Here is a 19,728-nt window from a genome sequence, read left to right on the forward strand (position 1 = left end):
GATTTAGGTGCCAAAATAATGAGCTGGAGCATGTGACATTTGCAGTTGCCTGGTGTCTTGGAAGATAGTGTTTTCTCTTGTTCACAGCAGTTCAGGCGGCTCCCCAGAGATGTCAGAGGGTACTTTCCTAAGAAGATACCGGTTCTGACCACTCCCTACCCACTACCCCGACTCCTCCTCCCTACCCACCACCCCCCCACACACTCCCCACCTAAAACCCTCCAGCGCCTCCCATTCCAAGTTGTCATTAACTCCAAACACTTCGACATGATCAGTGAAGCCATGGCCATCTGGCCTCTACCTGGCCCTTGGGTCTCAACTTCATCTTCTCCCCTTGCTCTCTGAGCAGCTTCCACATTGGGCTGTCTTTCTGATCCTTTACCCTTCCAGGAAGGCTCCCTCCCAGATCGTCCCACGGCTGTTTCCTTGTCCTCGTGGTTTCTTTCCAGAGAGATCCCTCCTGACCGCCCCAGCTGAAAGAGGCAGACCTTGCCAGTAACTGTCATATAATCGATGTTAATTTCTTCATGGCTCTTGCCACCATCTAAAGGTTGTCTCATTGTCTCCTTCCCCTACTGTTTAGCTCCAAGAAAACCAGGGCCCTCACCTGTCTAGTCCACTGCCATATGCCAGCCCTAGAGCTGCACCTCACGGATGATAAACGCTCAATAAATACTTGTGAATAAGTGAGTCGACCAGCCAGAAATGAGGGCTGGGACAGGAGATTTGGTTGTGGTCCATGTCCTTTTGGCAGAGTCAGTAGAATCCAGTGGGTTTTTTTGACCAATATGGGTCAAGGTAGAAATTGTTGGCATTCTTTCCCACTAGATTCCAGTGATCTCTGTTTTCATGTAAAATTTCTTACTTAAAAGAATTCTGAATGCATGCGGTTTTGACATAAGTGCTCTTGAGCTTTTCAAGAATTTGAAGGCTCCGTTCTAATTTCAGAACACATTCATGAAAGTTATTTAAATATGCATTGAAAAGTATTCCTTGGAAATTCTCATAGATTTTACAACAGCTATCTTCTAGCTCGAGCCCTCTTAATTCTTTTTCAGCAAAAACCAGATTAATACATCTAATCTAACTCAAAATTACAAGACAAAAAGAAAGTGTTAAATGAATTGGGTTTTCATTTCTAGTTTTATATAAGGAAGTCCCCAATAGAGAACATTGATTTTAAGCGTAACCCCATATACGTTTCAATGGCTTCCTTTCTTATTTTCTATTAAAGAGTGTTGAATTGTCAGAATCATGAAAAATTATAGATGGGACCATGAAACTCTGCTCTAGGCAAAGCTTGATTGAGTCTTGTTCTGCTGCTGTTACTGAAATACAATATTTAAGGTCACCGTGCTCATAGTCCATCATAGAAAACATATTCCTAATGCATGATGCTGTTTTTTAAAATATCTTTCCCTTGGACCTTGTAGAATATTTTCCAAAGATTATTTAAAATGATATCTGCAGAACTTCAGCTTTATCCAGGCTGCCAGTGGTTCTGTGCTTCTCTTCCACAGTGGCCTCTGATGACTTAGTGGAAGGAACGGGGGCTCAGACAGCAGGATGTCAGTGCTCTGGTTCCACATCTGTTATTGTTTTGCTCTGTGACACCTGGGATAAGTCACGTCACCTCTCTGAGTCTCAGTTTCCTTGTCTATACATTGGAGTCATGCAGTGAGGGATGGGGGTGAGGGAGAGAGCATGGCCCCATCTCTCCTGCCTTGTACTTGTTTGACTTTGCCCTTGATGACCCTAGAAAGAACTATGTGGGTTTGCACTGGTCTAGCTCCAACTCTAAGACTCAGCTCTCAGGAACTAAAACTCAGTGGGGTGTTGGGTGAGAGATTTTCTCCTTGTTCTTAGTCTGGCTTTCTCTCAAAAATGCGTGTTTGACACAGGGTTCTCTAGCATGCTGGTGGACTCAGTACCTGACTCAGTGTCTGGGACTAATTGGTTGTTTATAGCATTTGGAGGGTTGAGATGAGTCCTGGGTGCTGACAGGACATGATGGACAGGACTCCAACATGGTGGAGCCAGTGAAGGAGGCACCTACCTGCCACAGGGGGCTGCTTTCCTTATTCAAGGTAGTTGGGGCCTTCAGCAATTCTGTACAGACCAAGAATATTCTAACACCTTATCATCAAGAAGAAGCTACCCATCTACCCCATCCGTTTTTTTCTTCCTCGCACACTACCTAGCCAGAGTACTAACAGCTGCTAAATGGATCCATCTTGTTCATTGAAACATATCAACTTCCCCCCAAGTTAAAGACCAAATCCATTTGCACTCACTTTAATTAAAAAAAACTCAGTATAGTCATGTCATAGGATATTATTGGAAGGCATGGGAAAGGATATTGTGGAGTCCAACAAACTACAGTGTCCCCATTCCAGGCGAACCCCTGACATGAATAGTTGTTCTGCAAGAGAATTAATAAACCCAGTTTAGGGGTTTTATTTGCTACCATTTTATCTTACCACGTAAATCTGATGATTGACTCTTCTATTAATTGTATCTTTCTGCATTTCTATAATCAACACCCAAAACACCTGGAGCTTCAGGGGTTTTTTTTTTCTTTACGTAAAGTTTACTTGGAAGCATTTTCCCACCATAAAATCATGATGAAAAATACAGAAGAGGGTGGGAAAGAAAATAGAATCACCTGTAATCTCATTGACCTTCACGTACCCAGGTTGGAGAAGGAGCCAAGTTAAATTACTGACAGGGGTTATTTTGGTGCCATTACGTTCAGAATTATTTTTAACCTGTTATGGGCTCAGTTCTTTTGTAGCAGTTTCAGTAAATCCCAACCCATAATACCCATCAAGTCCTAGCCTGTTGTTAGTAGCACTTGCATGTCCTTACATTTGGTCTTAGGAACACCCTGTTTTACTGGGTGCCCAGTGCCAAGAACTGACTTTTTTTTTAAGGCCATCAAGGGGTATGTGGGGGTGTGCCTTCCCACACTGGAATAGTGATTTTTGCTTTTTCTTGTAAACAGGGTTTTTATATTTCCACTTCAGATTTCGCAGTCTGTTTCCTGCTTTCTTTTAAAGATGCCACCCCCCCCCCCAATTTCATAGTCAGTGCTTTTTTCTGTCATTAAGTTGGCTCACATCACGCCCTTCCCCTCCCCAGGGCTGAGTTCTTCATCTAAATTTATTCCCATAGAACTTTCAGGACTTTACTGAGCCAAATCAGACTGTTTCTCTAAGTTCCTATAGTGTCCTCTCTCTTCTGTGTCCCAGACAGTGCTAGGCTGGGAGCTCTAAATACACAGCACGTTTTAATCCACTTCAAGACTTGGAATTATGTCTCCCATTTTACGGATGGGGAGCTAAGCCTCACAGGCATGGAGCGTGGTTTCTGGATTTAACTTTCAGCTCACGGCAGGTGGATTTGTTTAATGAATGTGGAATGTTGAGTTTATTGCCTTTTAGAGTCTGAAAATGCACGTCAGCGCAAGTCTGCAGGACTCAGGGGGTTAGGGACAAGACACGTCCCATCCCAGTTTACAGCCCCTTTGCCCACTGAGACGACCTCCTCCTGGGTGGGAATTCTGGCTGCTTCTTGAAAAGGTGCAGGAGCTCAGGTCAGATCAGCAACAGGTGAGTCTCTTGATGACCTGGGAGGCCTTGCCGCTAGAGAGCTTCAGGACAGCCTCTTAGAGCGGATATAAGGCAGACTTCTGGAAGCTGTCAGCCCCACCACTCCTCAAGGGGGGGCCCCTCTGTGCGCATCCTTCTGCTGAGCAGGAGGACCCTGGGGCTCTTTAGGACGACAGGTCAGTTTCTCCCTGCTTGCTCCTCGCTTGCCTTATTTCCAGGGAGGCCAGGGTTCTCTCTTCTCCTGCTTCCCTTATTCAATCCAACTGCAGTCGCTGCTCTGCCTTTGAGCTGAGTAAGGGGTGTTGGTCTCCATCATCCTCCAAGGAGATGGTCTTTTCTGCCAGTGGGGTTGAATATCTTACTTAAGCCCTTTAACTCTTAAAGCTAGAGTAAGACAGAAGATTGTATAATTACCAGTTACAAAGGCAGTTTAAAGAGGTGGGCTGGAGCAGGGCAAACGAAGAACAAACACCTTCATTTTTGCCCCATTTATCTGGCTTATTTTAATTCACTGTATAGTTGTGTAGCCCTCCCTTGAACGATAATCATTTAAGCCAGGCCTTAAAAGGCACGTCCTTGCTAAGCCCTGTCATTTTGAGGAAGCAGAGGAGTAAACAATAAAGATGTAGTTTTATTTCAGCAAGATTTGTGGGTCCCACTGGGGAGCCAGGCATCCATCTAAAGGCCTTTGGAGACAATTTTGATTAAAATGACTTTAATTCTGAGAGGTTTCAGACTGATAGGAGATTCAGACATATTTTAAGACAAAAAACTCATACAAAGCAGAATCAAATAAAGAATGAATAAAAGAACCTGAATGTATTGTGGGAGGAGTACAGGGGAAAGAGGGAACAAGTATGATATTATGAAAGAAATGGCATTTTAGCCATTGCTTAAAAGATGAGCCTGATTTGGAAAGGAAAGGGGGATCAGGAGGAGAATTTCAGGCTAAGGGAACCACATAGAGGTATAGAAATGTGACTCATGCATCCTGGAACCTGTGTGTTGGGAGCGTGGCATTTTTATAAAGATGGGAGTGGAGAAGAAAAACTAGGTGGGGCCACACCATGGAGGGTAAGCATGACTGAAGAATCGGGCTTTATTCTTTTCTATGGGAAGAATGTAGAGTCTGAACATCTTTGACATGGGAGAATGAATGATGTGTCCCTCTTTTTAAGCAGAGGGAAGATAACCATTTGCATTGTTAAGGATGAATTAAAAGGGCCCTAAAGAGAGGGAGAGGAAAAGCTAAGGGAGGCCGTTAGATTTGACCCTGTGAAAGAGGAGACCGAGAGCAAGAAGAAAGAAGGGAAAAGATTGTTTATGAACTATTTCACAGGTAAACTACGCAGTGGCTGACAGGACTGGTGGAATGTAACAAGGGAAACTGATGATTTTAAAAGTTTCTCGCCTGGATAACTAGAGGGATATGCTGCTGCCCTTAGATGAGGTAAAAGGTTCCAGAAGAGAAATATTTGTCTGGTTAGAAGAAAAGTGACGAATTTGATTTGGGGCATTTGGTAGGATATTAGACTTCCCGACTGCTAACTCCAAAGAGAAGTCCAGGCTAGAGAGAAATTTTTGAAGCCGTATGCGTTGAGGTCACATTTGAAGCCAGGGACAATTTGGATCTCCAGAAAGACTTTACATCCGGAATGGGGGATTGGGCTTCTCGGGTACCACCCGTCAATCGTGAGGGGCTGCTCAGGAAGCGCTCACCACACTGAGGGTTGTGAGTCCGTGTCCAGGCTGCTCAGCAGAAAGCAGTGCGTGGAGGAGCCCCCTCTCCGGGAGTGGCAGGGCTGACAGCCTTGCCAGGGTCTGCCTTTTATGCCCTCCAGGAGAGCAGTTTTGAAGTTCTCTAGCAGCAAGTCCTCCCAGGGTCATTATGAGACATCTCACCTGTTGCTCATGAGGGCAGCAGACTTATTAGTGATGTCTGCTGTGGGCCCAGAAAGGGCAGTTGGCCACATTTGACTGCCTATTTCCAATCGGTGAGAATGAAAAAGAAGGCCAAAGAAGAACTTGGAATCTTCATGTACGGGGAGAAAAGGTAGGGAAACCCAAGACTATAGCATTATAAGACGGGGAGATTTTAAGTAAGGAGCAATGGAAGAGAAAGTAAATAAAATATGTTTTAGAGAAGACTAATAGATACAGGAATTCAGGAGCTTTGGGCAACTTTGGAAAAAGTTGTCCTGGGTGCTAAGGAATTTTACTGTGTGGTCGGGGAGTAGATCCAAGAGGCTAGGTGACTCTAGAGGTTGACAGTAAAGGGAAGGTGAGAAATGAGATGATCACTAGAGGGTGATGTAGGGATGATAGAGTTTGACACCAGAGTTTATAATTTTGTACTTGAAGATTAACAGAAATACCTAGAACAAATACACTTGAATTCACGACTAGTGTTTAGTAAATATGTATATACGTAAGAGCAGTTTTCCCAGGGAACCTGTCTAAAAGTTAAATTTGTATTCAACTGTATTTATTCTACCTAAGTTTTCTTCCCCTGGTTCTGTGCCAGGAACTGTAGGGGAATTGAGAAAAGTAAATCATGGTCTCAGTAAGAAAAAAAAATCAAAATGGTCTGTGCCATTTGAGGAAGATTCTGAGCGGGGAAATGGGACATGATCATCAAAGAGTGGTACAGCATGCACAGGTACAGGGATTGGGGGAGACACTCCAGGTGAGAAGCATGAGAGAAATCCCAATGGTGGAAATAAATATGGCGCACTGTGGTGAGACACTGGGTTTGTGTTCCTCTTACTTGTGGGATGTTCTCGTGCCAGGAAATATGGCAAGTCAGACTGGGTAAGATCAGATCATGGAGATCATGGCTAAGATGTTCTAGGCAGGGACACTTGGAACCGATACACTGAGGATATCTTAGGCACTTGAGTAGGGCAGTAACCTGATGAAAGAAGTACTTACGATCTGACCAGTGGGATATAGTCCATAACCTTTTACAAAAAAATCAGAATCAACTTACTAAGTCTTATTGCTGGGGAGGAAAGGCTGGACGACAAAAAAAAAAGCACAAGCAAGGTAATACAACTTTCCTCGTGACCCCTATTCCAAAAAGAAAGAAGAGCAGAAGCCTTCGTAACCAAAATAATCACAACTAGTAGTGGTCTGTTAAGGAAAATATCAGTTAATGGGAGAAAATAATACATCACTGGTGTGTAGATGAAAATTTTAATGGAAAACATGAATATGTGTTTGCCACATTCTTAATGTAAGCCTGAGTTTGCTTCTTTGAATGGGCTGACTAGAATACTGTAGTCTTTCTTGCATAAGTGACACCCATTACGTGTCACTTAGGATTTCCAGTTTTGGTATTTTAGAGTGAGAATTTTTTTTTTTTTAACTTCAGCTTTACTGAGGTGTAATCGGCAAAATTGTAAGATATCTAAAGTGTACATCGTGGTAATTTGATATACATATACGTTGTGAAAGGATTCCCCCATCTGGTTAACTAACACGTCCATCACCTGAGTAAGAATCCTGATAGGAACAAAGCGCACTGAGTGCAGACTCGTCCCCAGATTAGAAGTCTAGCCGTTGCCAAGTTCAACGCGTTTTGTTTTGTTTTTAAGCAGCTCAGCTTTTATGGAGTTTTTCTTCGTACTTGCTCTTTGTAGAAATAAGAACTCTATTTCTTTCCACAACTGTATTTCATTTCATGTAATGCCTAACTGAAACTGTGTTGTTCCAATAACAAGTGTAACCGACATCAAGATGTTGGGGACACAACTGACTGTTGGTATGTGAGCCAAGTAGAGAGAGCAGAGGGGCTGTGCTGTGGGCAGCCTTAAGTGGAGGTCGATTGAAGGAGCCTTTTAACTTCCTTCAGATTTAGTGACTGCCAGGTGTGCATTCTCTAAAATTTTCTCTAGATGCTGTTTTTGGGATGCATTTTAGGGGATGTTTTCTGTATATGAATGTCACTGTCAGTTGGAGCCAGTCCCCATGTTTGTCTATACTGTGCAAATCACCGACCATGTTTCAGTTGACCCAGTTTCCTAGTGTTGTCTCTGCTACCCCACTCTGCCTGTGTTGATTTCAACCAGGGATTCCCAGTAAAACTGCTGGTCCTGGCTTAGAATACCAAGAAGCTATGGAAGCCTGCAAGGCCAAAATAGTATTGTGTGTTTATTAGTAAAACCTGGTCATATTGACCTCTGTTCTTCTGTCTTTTTGCTTTAAAATTAGCGATTTGTTTTACAGTTTTTTGCCTAGCAAATTGTTTGCAATATATGTATAGCTCTTAGCTCACCAGGGCTCAAAATTTTGTTTAGAAGTTTTAGCTTTATTGACCTGGCGTTAAATAAAGCAGGACAGTCATACTTGACAACCTTATATATACTTAGAAGCACCGTACAGACATAACTAGAGCAAATCTAGCAATGAAATTATTGTACATTTCCAGGTTGGCTGTGCAACCATAACTGGAGCCTGGCTCTCCTCCACTAGACACTCTAATGTGTGTGTGTGTGTGTGTGTATATATGTGTGTGCGTGTACATGTGCATGTGTCTATAGCCTAAACAAATACTTGTGTGTTTGTGTACACGAAATTACAGCCTCCCTGGGATCAGCTACTCTTTCTCCTTCACATAATATACTCTTTGCTTATGTCCTGTTATCCTCTGTTCATGGTTTGTGCTCATAAGATCTCTGGCCTTGGTGCTACCTCTTGACCTTGAACTCCCACACCAACTGGACATCTTCTTTCACATCCACAGTTCAAATTCCTAAGAACTAAACTAACTCAGCCGATCCCTTTCACTCCTGTATATTATACAGAGACCCCATGCTGGGCCCTGCTCAAGCCTGGAGATGGGCCATCCTGAGAACAGGGAACCATTCGCAGTCCCACCAGGTGCGACCAGGACAGAGAGAAGTTGCCTCTTCTAGAACATAGCTGCCAGGCAGCAAGTGCTGTGGGTGGGGCAGTTTCCATTAGATAATAGGATGGCATGAAAGATACAGGCTGCCATCACTTATTCACAGGGATGTATTATGCATACATGCAGGCTGTCCTTGCTTTGCACCATTCCAATATATACAGATTTCCATTACTGCAATATAATTAGAAAACATCGGTCCCCCAATAACAAATTGCAGTTATCATATGTATTAGTTTGCCAGGGCTACTGTAACAAAATACCACAGACTGGTTGTTCAACAACAGAAATTTGTTTTCTCACTCTTCTGGAGGCTGGAAGTCTGAGATCAAGCGTTGGTGGGGTGTTTCTTCCGCAGCCTCTCTCCTTGGCTTGCAGGTGGCTGTCTCCTCTCTGTGTCTCCACAGGGTCTTCCCTCTGTGTGTATCTGTGTCCTGATCGTCTCCTCTGATAAGGACACCATCTTGGGTTAGGGCCCACACTAAGGACCTCGTTTTACCTTAATTACCTCTTTAAAAGCCCCATCTCCAAACACAGTCATATTCTGAGCTACTGGGAGTTAGGACCTCAACATATGAGTTTGGGGGGAACCCAGTTCAGAGCATAACACCATGGTGTACTTACTGTGAGTCACTACATAAAGCACAAACTTTGCTGCCGGCTCTTCAGTCCACAAATCACTACGTACGTAACAGATGCACGTTATGATCAGTGACCAATCACATCACTTCTTGCAAAGCGTCTTGGCACTTGGTCACCAAGCATCTGTTACTCAGTCCGTTTACAGACAGTGAAGTGTATAGTTGTGGTGCCTCATTGTCTCCCAGTGATAAACCCACACGACATTCTATACAGATAGATAATCAAGAGAGGAAATTGGCCACCAAAGATGAAAGTGCAGCAAAGAAACAAAAAGTAACGATGCAGGAAGTGAAATTTGATGTGATTAGGGAAAATGGCAACATCAAAGTGAAGACAGGAGGAATCCTTCAGGAAACTGCAATTCAAACCATATTGAAAAAGTCCATTGAATAAAAAACAAGCTAAAGTCACCTCAACATATTTTAGTTTAAATTGCACTAGGAACATAAAGCCACTTATGGTTGAATTTGAGCATTTGCTTTAGATTGACGATTATAATAAAAAATTCCAATCAGTTTGGCTAGTGTTCAGGCCTAAGCACTGAAGTTAGTTGCCAGGTTGAAAGAATATGGTAATTACAAGGAGACTGGAGAAGAACATTTTACTGCCAGTAAAGGCTGGTTTCACCCTTTCGGAAGTCAGCATGAATTGGTTCCCGCTGAGCAGGCTGGTGGTGCTGCCAAGGCAGATAAGGGCGCTGCTGTGACATTCGCACCCGGGTTCCAAGGATTAGGTAAGGCAGGTGGTTATGAGGATCATCATCAAATATTTACTGCTGATGAGACGTCTTTTTTTTGGACGACAATCCTATCAAGAGCTTAAGCGAAGAAAGATACAGGACGGCAAAGTGGCCTTAAAGGAGGGACTCGATATATTCATCCAGAGGAACTTAGTGTAGGTGAACTTACCGACATAAAGGAGGAAGCTGGTTGTGAATAAAAGAATGAAGATGTCCCAGAGGAAGTGACACCAGCAAAAAACCTTCAAATTAAAGGAACTCTGAGCTATTTCACTACATTGAAAGGGCAAAGGATAGAATGTTGGAAGCTGCTCCTTGGCTGTTTGCCAAGGCATAGAAAAGACCTTCACTCCATTTCATAAGTTATTTGATGAGAAGAGGAAGCCAAGCATTGTCCAAATACTCTTGTTAAGTTTAAAAAAGATTTTAAGGTGCAATATTTCTAATGTTCTAAATTAGTGTACTAAATATTCATTTTACGATGTTTTTCCTTTCCCTGTACGTGTATAATCAACAACGAGAGTTTAATGTTTTTGACATAAATTTGTAAAGGTCGTGGAACAATCATAATTTTCCCATTGATTATTAAAATGGCTTTGTACAGTTTCAACCTGCATCGTCAATTTTATGGTCCACATTTTGTGCAAAGTGAGCACTGCGTGTGTGTGTGTGTGCGTGTGTGTGTGGTCTTAGCTGGAAGTCTTCCTAAGATGCATCATGTTATGTTTTTACTTGCGTTATTCCCCTAAGCCTAGCAAGCATAATTTAGCCTTTTCCTGATAGCTCAGAGTCATCCTTTGTGCTGTCAAGTAGAATAGCATGCTAACTAAGGGTATGTTTTATGCCGCCAAACTCTGAGTTCAGTCAAGCCTGGCTCTGCGACTTCCTTTTGTATGATCTGGAGTAAGATGCTTCATCTCTCGGTGCCTCAGTTTCCTCATCTGTAAAATGAGAATAATGGTACCTACCTCATTGGGTCATTATGAGGATTAAATGAGCAAATGCAGGTAAAAGGTTGAGTGTCTGGCAACGTAGAAACAGTGTGTATTAGCTGCTGCTGCTGCTGCTGCTGCTCCTGGTGGTAATAGCAGAAGTAATAGATGTATTGGTGATGCCGTGTATCTTAAGATTTATTGACATTGAGGCTATTTCTTTCCTCTATCAGGTAGCCTCAAACTACTGAGCTTTTGATTCTTGGTGTTGTTTTCTGTGTGTTCTCCTACCTTGTAATTCAGGTACTAATGGCCTTCTTTGCATCTGCCTCAGGCAGAAGGAGTACCTACGCTCATCCGCCTTCTCATTAGAACTTGATACTTTTAACCACAGTGCATAGACCAGAGAACTTGTCAGGTTGTAGTGTGTAAACCTGGTTCAGGGCTCTGTTCCTCCCCTACGGCCTATCACAGGGAGCCCAGAAGAAAACCATTTATTTGTCTCAAGTGCCTCCAATTCGCCATTTGGCATCATCTCCCAATGAGGTTATACTCAGAATCATTGTATTTTACCTATCTCAAAAGCAATGAGTTATTCTTTTTAAGCACTGAAATTATACCACAATCTGTTACCTTCTTTTGGCATTTCTTCCCTTTTTTCTACGAAGAACCCTGAAGTACATAGGTGGCCCAGGCCTCCTTGAGAAGCCCTGCACAGGAGACAAGTGGGTGGAGCTCCTGGTTGTGTTATGAGTTGATAGTAAATGGATAAATGGTCTCGGGGTAAGAAAGCAGAACTGTACTACTCTTAATTCTCCATTGTTTCTCTAAGCCTCCTGCAGGCTGGCAAATTCTCTCAGGTTCTTTGACTGATTTCACCCAAGAGAGCTGGAGCGTAGTGTGTGCCTAACTTTTTAGAATAAGGGTATCAATACGTTATGCTTGTAGTGCAGTAGGGTCTACAGTTCCAGGTATTGGGGGCCACCCACTGCTAAATTTAAAAGTCATTCTCGGAATAGAGTATTATGCTTATTACTGCCCAAAAGATACTTAGTTGACCTTGTAGCTGAAATGATTTTTATATACCCTATAATTTTTTTCCTCTTCCTAATCCTAAATCTCTTCTACCTGAAATAGTGTACTAATTTGCCTTATCTCTGTTGTGTGAGCTGCGGCTCCCCTTTTCTCTTCTTCCCCCTAATTTCCTTATGCCATTAGGGGGAAAGAGAGAGACTTGGTTCGTTTTTGCAAAAGTGATCTAAAGTGTTGAACAAGAAGCTGAAAATCTCACTGTACCAGAAACTCAGTTAAGCTGGGTCTCCAGTCACTTCCCCTTTATGGCCAGCATCGTGCATTTCTGTCTCCAACTTGGGGAGAGCAGGGAGTGCAGGTGGCACCCAAGTTGCCTGACAAATGAGTGAAATAAGGAATGAGAGTCTGTTGAATTAATATGCCATTGGTTAATTGCACCACAGTGAAAAAGAAAAAACAAAATATGCTAAAAAAAAAAAAAAAACCTTTGCAAGCCAGCACTGATGGCCTAATGGTTAGAGTTCAACGCGTTCCACTTGGGCCTCCAGGTTCAGTTCATGGGCGCGGAACCACACCACTTGTCTGTCAGTAGCTGTGCTGTGCCAGCAACTCACACAGAAGAACTTACAACTATACACAGCCATGTACTGGGGCTTTAGTGGGGGGAAAAGGAAGAAAAACGGAGGATGATTGGCTACAGACGTTAGCTTAGGGTGAATCTTTCCCTGCAAAAAAAAAAAAAAAGCTTTCGCCTTCAGATCAACTCATCTCCTTCCCTGAATATTTGAGGCATTTGTTAACAAAATTATAAAGTTTGTGAATAGGTATGTCCTAAATAAAGGTATTTTCTTACATCATGGATATTTCCTTAATAACATTTGAATGAATAAGGATTTTTGAAAAGGCTTCTAGTCCTTGGCAAGGACAAGACTGAACATGCCACCTGTTGAAATGCAGTAAGGTTTGAGTTCATAAAGCTAGCAAGATTTCACTAGTATTGTGTGCTGTGTGTCAAGGTGGTAGGGACATGTATGAACGTGCAGTTGGGTTTTTTTCCTTAATATTTAGAGAAAATAAAACCCCAGGGACTTTATTGTGTGTGGTGAAACACACATAACACAAAATTTGCTATTTTAACCATTCTGAGTGTGCATTTCAGCACATTGTTGTACAACCATCACCTCTATCCACTCCAGAACTTTTTCATCATCCAAACTGGAATTCTGTGCTTATTAATCAGTAACTGCCCCTCCCCCCTCCACTCCACCCCTAGTAACCACAGTTCTTCTTTCTCATATAAGTGGAATCATACAATATTTGTCCTTTTCTGTCTGGCTCATTTCACCTTAGGGAATTGGACTTTATGCATACTCTTCTAAGAGTTTGTTTTGGGGGGTGCTCATCATCAAAAACTTATAATTGTCCAAAGCCCTGAGTCTGAATCTGTGCCCAAACGTGCTACAGTCTTTATTAAACCAAGTGACTAAAATGATGTGTCATTTTGGGCAAGAACTCCATGTGCGATTTTATTGCCATCGTTAAATATGCCTCAGAAAGTTTTGCATACATGAAATCTTAAATTTTCTGAAAAATCCCACTTTGTTTTTGCTTGCTTCTGCCGCTGCTCTGGTTGTTTAGGGGATCATTACCTATATTGTTGGCTTCCAGAGCCTCAGCAGGGCTTGAGGCTAAGCCTCCCAGAATACTGGGATCAAGTTTAGAGATGTGTGAGCGGTCCACAGGAAACAGCAGTATTGCCCTGTAATAGTCTTAACCGGCATTCTTTAAGGCTGTGCCCTCAACTCTGTGACTGCACCCACACCCCCAGCAGCACCCTAGGGTCCTCTTCTCGAATCCAGTTAGAGCTTCTAAGGCAGGAGGACCTGCAGAGAGAAAAAGAGAATGTGTCAGAGGGCAGAAATGTGGTATTCAAATATCAGAGTTAAGTATTAGAATGATCAAGTCCCCATTTCATGTCCAGGAAATTTCCCATGCATCGTCTCAGTGTCTTTCGAATCGCTCCTTTCAGTTTGCCCTGACATTGGTCTGTTCCACGGTAAGGGCTGTGCCACACTGCTTGGTGGACGTGGAGATGCTGAGTTAGGAATGAATGGCAACCACGGTGGCACAATGCGCCGGAGTTGGCTTGTGGTTTGTTGTTTGCTTGTCCCCGTTTACCTATTCATAGTCATGGCTCCATTCTGCTGTGTGGTATTATGAAGTCATGTATAATCGTACCTCATTACACCGCGGGTTGAGAAGAACAAGGATAAATGCCGACTTTCTGGACCGTCCATCTCTCATTAAAAGACGTAGAATGTGTCGGGTTGACAGAGAGGGGCACCACTGGACCCACGTGTGGCCGATTCCCAGGTCTGCCATGTGCTTTGCAAGCTGCAAACTGTTTCCTCTGCAACAGCTAATAGCGCGCGACCGTCTCCTGCATTTTATTATGAGATCCTGCACACCGCTTTCTTAAGAACTAATTGAAGAAGGAGCCGGTCTGTATCTTGTTGGTGCACATCCTGTGTCATGAAAATGTATTCTTTAAAAAAAAGAAAAAATCCAAAGAGAAAAAGAAGGGTGGAAAAAAAGGTTGCCATCCAGTGGAGGACGGAGTAATTCCAAGCTTCATTCAGGAAAGAAGCAGGCAGAAATATGCTTAACTCTTTTAACTTGGCTGGGATTTTCAACACCGTCAGGGTTTTTTCAGGGACATCCGGAGCCAAACGGGTGCAGTGTGCCTTTAAGAAAAGAAGTGCCTCACCAAACTTCGCTGTAGTTGTATCTCACCGTTTGGGTAGGGAAGGAAAGTGTTAATTTCTTATTTGTACACTTTTTTTCCCCCCCGACTTCCTTCCTATTCACTTCATTAAATCTAGAGGCAGTTCAGCATGGGAGCCGTCTGTATGTTGAATTAGGGCTCGCACTCTTGCGCAACACGTCACCAGTCGGAAACTGGGGGTTTGCTTCTGTGATTTATTTCATTATTGTGCTGGTAAAAGGTTTGGAAGGGAATTCTTTTGGGGGTAGTACTTTAGCATTGTGTAGCAAGTTTCTTTTTTTGTGTGGCCCTCACCCCCCCCCCCAGCCCTGAGTTGAGTCAGTTAAGCCAGTTTAATAAATAATTTTTTTAAATAAAAGAACAGTTTTAAATTTCTGTGAATAATTTGACTTACAGGCAGGAGTGATCTCGCTCTCCTCTGGAAGTGCGAAAAGCACTGGGAAATATTTCGTGAATTGATTTCCATTAGAAAAAGACCCTTAGAAAGCCCTGGGCATAAAGCACTGCATATGGATGTGTTTGGGGTCTTTGGGGAGGGGGCAGATGCTTTGTAGCTCTCTGCATTCCTGCATAAAACCTTAATTTAAGGGGAATAATGATCAGTACTTTGTCTATTTCCTTGTGATTCCAAAATCTAAAATTTAATAAGAATCTGCACGTATTAGCAATTGTAATAAAAATGGTTTCACTAGTTCTTTTTGCCATTCAATTTGTTTTTGCTTCTTAGCTTACTCACAGATTTAGAGATTTAAAAAGTCCAAATATCACAAGGTTATGCTTTGTTCCTTTTTTTCAAAATTAAGGGAGGGTGAGAGTAGAAATACCCTTTTCACAACTTCCCCCTCTTCATTTATCCCACTGCAAAGAAAAACAATGAAAAAATTTACAGCATGAAACTGAAAGTGAAGTATCAGTTCTTCGGGATTTTCTTTTAAAGAGAAGAATAACATTTGTATTAAAATATTTGAACTTGAGAACATGCACATTGCTTTTACTTACATGGGTTTAATGAAAAAAAATTCCTTTATTCCAAAAAAAATCCATCTGAGACTGCTTCGAAACCATGCAGCCTATTTTTTTTTAAAAAGCACTAAAATGAGGTTTAAAATACCCAAAATAAAGCATACCTTGTTTTCATTTTTTAAACTAAATTTGAATATTAATTTGTTTTCTGATTGGCTTAATTGTTAAGAGACGAGTAAGAAGTAGAAACCACCTGAGCTAAAATCTCTAATTCTGCTGCCTGGAATAATAAGGGGGAAAAAAATATGATAAGTAGTTGTCAATATTAAAACAGGCTGAAGGAGGAAGGCTTCGGGCCTTGTAGTAGCAGCTAGAATGAAACAGCAGATTTGAGTATCCACAATCGTTTCAGTATTAAATTTTCAGTAAAATAAAATTACTTGTATATGAAAACATAGCCTTTCCCCAGCTCTCTTTTTTTTCCTGATCAGCTGATGAAGAGACTAGCAGCTCGCTGCTTTGCTGGCTTGTTAATTTTATCCCCACTAACTGTGATTTCCGATAGCCGGCCTGCTGATAGTGGTAAGGTAAATATCCTTTTTCGTTGCCGTCTTGAAGATTCAGTAGAACGACATCCCAGGCATGTGTAGGTGTGTAACACATCAAAAGCCGGTGTTCTCCGTATTTCTGTGTGCGACTGGGTACTAGAGGAGAGCAATACCATTAACTGTTGACAGCCTTGCATGCTGTATTTATTATTAGCATGTTCAGCCTCCAAGATTTTCGGGACAATTTCCTTTTCTTAATCTTCGCTTAGCTGCAGTGTGTTTAGCTGTATAGTGGGTGTCCTGCTTTTAGGCAAATGAATATTAATGAAATAACGTGGAGCTTTTTTTTTTTTTTCTTTTTCCTTTTTTCCTCATAACTCATTAGATCTCGCCTCCTTCATAGTGGTTATCTGAACACTGTAGGATCGTGATGGAAATTGTCTTTTGATTATTAAGGCCTAGGCTCAGACTGTCCCTTAGGATTCTGTCTGTGTGCATGTTGCTTCTGTGGGTTTGCACATTGGAAGATGCATAGAAAACATTTTTTTTTTAATCCCACTGGCATTTTTAACATGCCAGGTTGTTTTGTGTTCTGCACCAGGTTTTCTTCACAAAACCTTTCTTTTTCAGGAGGCATTGTACACAAGTGAAAGAAATTATGTCTGAGCTGTAATCACTCTTTATATTGATTGTTATACTCACATGATCATAAATATTAGCCATGTTTGGTGCTGTGGAGAAATGAAGGTAATTGCCTTATGATTAGAGCTCTTTCAGCTACGAGAAAGGATTGATCAGCATTTGCATACTGGAGGCAATATTGGGAGGCACGAGGAGCAAATAACATCAGTTATTTTGCGTGAGAAAGCAATCGTGAAATATAATTTAAAGATTTAAAAACAAAATTTCTTTTCCATGGTTAGAATCTTCTTTTATCTGTGTTTTTTTCCTTTGCAGTTTTTTTTTTATCCCTTTATTTTTCTTAAGTTTTGAGATTTACCAGGAGAAAAAAAAGTTTAAACTTCTGGGTCTGTCACATGGATCTTTTAGCCATTTATGAACAGGTTTCTTTTATACCTGGTTGTTTTTATAGCTATTTTATTATCTCTCTGCATTAGTGCTGCTGGCTCTGGTTTAAAGCAAGCGTTTGCAGGTAATTGGAAAAAAGTGTTTGTTGTTTGTGAGTGTGTGTGTTCTCTCTCGGATGATTTAAGTGCGTTTACCAAGGAATGTGGCTTTGTACTTAGTTCCCCGTTTTCTTGTTTACTAATTGCTACGTTAGAACAAAATCTGGATGGAATTTTGATTTATGTTGTGAATCATGAAAATTGATGTAAAACCTCCAAGAAGAAAAGGTTAAAGCTTATATGACTATTGTAAGGACGCACTCTCAGGGAAATTTTTTTCTTCGCCCATCTTTTTTTTTTTGTTTTACTTATTACCCTCCTACAGTAAAGGGACAATTAAGGTCTTTTTCTTATATTGAGCTAAAATTTCATTTGGATTCAGTTATCTTCAGACACTTAAATATACAGATCTTTCTGTATTTGTCACATTCTTTTAGTGTTTCGGGCCTTCAGCATATTTTGCTCATGAAACAGACTTGGGTTAAAGATGCATTTATCCAGTATGGTGGTCTTCCATTTTTCTTCTTACTCCACTGATAATTGTTAACTTTTATTTTTATTTTTTTTGTTAGTTTGTTTCATTTTAGTCTAACTATTCAAACGTGTTTTTTTGTATTTGGTTATTCTCTTGTCTTGAATTTTTTCCTTCGTTCCCTATTAACAGGCCATTGAAGACGGCAATTTGGAAGAAATGGAAGAGGAGGTACGGCTAAAGAAGCGAAAAAGACGAAGAAATGTGGATAAAGATCCTGCGAAAGAGGATGTGGAAAAGGCTAAGAAGAGAAGAGGCCGTCCTCCAGCTGAGAAACTATCACCAAATCCCCCCAAACTGACAAAGCAGATGAATGCTATCATCGATACTGTGATAAACTACAAAGACAGGTCAGTGTTCCTTCTTTCACCTTCATCATCTTTACCGGGACCATAAGTGATGCTACCTAAAAAGCAAGACCTAAGAGGGTGTGCTCTGGGGGTTTAAAGTTCTTTCTACTTTTGTTTCATGGCTTCTGCCCCAAAGGTATCAGTAACCTTGCGCCATGTTCAAAATGGCCACCATTCCTATTTTGTGTGCTGTTTTACCATGTATTATTTAAGATATTTGGAAACAGGAGTTTAGATTACAAAATCTTAAAAAAATCTAAACTGGAGAAGGATTCTTAAGGATCTCTGAAATACCGTCACTTAAATGAAAGGATTAGAACGATGGAGTGAAATTGTACTTTTGGATTGAGTTGTTAGAGAAAGAAGAATCCTAGCACTTTATGGTAAATATTTCTTGTTAAGACTCTGTTTAAAACCAGAGAGATGCTTCACCAAAAATACTGTTCCTTCTTTCCTTCCAACACACTTGAATTTCTGAGCAGTTCTTTGAGCCATCTCCTTGTTCTTAAGAACACTACATAGACAACATGGTATTTCAGCAGATTTACCTGTCTTTCATGGAACTTTTGAATGTGAATGTTGAGAAATCTGTACTGGACACTGTCCCCAGACTATTTTAAACCATGAACAATTATTTGAAAACCAAAGCAAAGATGTTTTATGGTGTCGGCCAGCGCTATACACTAGATAAACTAGTTAGACTACATTTTGCTTAGTTGATTTGGTTTCAACTTGATAATCATGTGATGCATTTTTAACAGGAAGATCACAGCTCGTTCCAGTTGAAAAATTGATAGGAAACAAAACAATTAAACATTTTATTTCTAGAAGTTGCGTAGTGGTATGAATTAGTTTTTAGTTACCCCAAGTTTTTGACATTTGCTCGTGTTGCCCTGCATACCAGGAAGTGTTCAGCACAAATAACTAAGTTACGATTTTGGTTTTTCATTATGACTTTAGTGCATGTTTTATTCCAGGAAGGAAACCTCATTATAGAGATTAAGTAGTATAAAAAACAAGAAACTTTCCACCCTGGGGTTTCATTGTTAAGTCTTTATTGTATTATCTGCAAGGAGTTTGCTGTACACAGGGTCGCTAGGAGTCGGAATCAGACTTGACGGCACTAACAATAAAAGGAGTTTTCAGAAATGGTGAAAGGTGGGTAGGAGCAGATGTGTGTGAAAGGGTCAGAATTTCTTGCCCCCCTTTACCTACCAGGTCTCTTAGATTCCCTGCTTCCTCTATTTTACTGTTTTCCTTTTTTTTAAAAAAAGGGCATCCCCTTTGAGAATTCTGAAGTGGCCACAAAGGGCAGCCCCATTATATTGGGTTTGAAGTTATTCATTGACACAGGGGAATGACACCTATCCAGGAAGGAAAATTTGGCCAGGAGTCCATTCTTTGCCCAGAGTCAACATGCAAACTTCCTTGTAAACCAAGAATCAGTCTCTGTCTGTCAAGTTTCTGTTCCCCCCCACAGCCCGACTGGTAGATTTGCCTCAGGCAGCGACAGTTTCCAGGAAGCCAGCTTGGACAATTACACCTTCTTTTGCCAGCCCCT

At 41.4% G+C, this 19,728-nt stretch overlaps 1 protein-coding gene across 9 annotated transcripts in view; it reads left to right on the top strand.

The window, feature by feature from the left end:
* Nucleotides 1–19,728, top strand: part of SMARCA2 (SWI/SNF related BAF chromatin remodeling complex subunit ATPase 2) — a 166,772-nt gene that overhangs the window by 116,528 nt on the left and 30,516 nt on the right. For 6 of the 9 annotated variants that reach the window (XM_070590087.1, XM_070590092.1, XM_070590089.1 and 3 more), the window contains exon 28: nucleotides 17,950–18,167. In XM_070590087.1, coding sequence (XP_070446188.1) covers nucleotides 17,950–18,167 — 218 coding nt within the window. Of the gene's footprint in view, nucleotides 1–14,718; nucleotides 14,868–16,101; nucleotides 16,198–17,949; nucleotides 18,168–19,728 lie in introns of those variants that run through there. The other 3 variants (XM_008521694.2, XM_070590094.1, XM_070590093.1) reach the window with 3 other exon arrangements.

The sequence above is a fragment of the Equus przewalskii genome, chromosome 22 (genome assembly GCF_037783145.1).
Source record: "Equus przewalskii isolate Varuska chromosome 22, EquPr2, whole genome shotgun sequence".
Taxonomy (NCBI): Eukaryota; Metazoa; Chordata; class Mammalia; order Perissodactyla; family Equidae; genus Equus; species Equus przewalskii.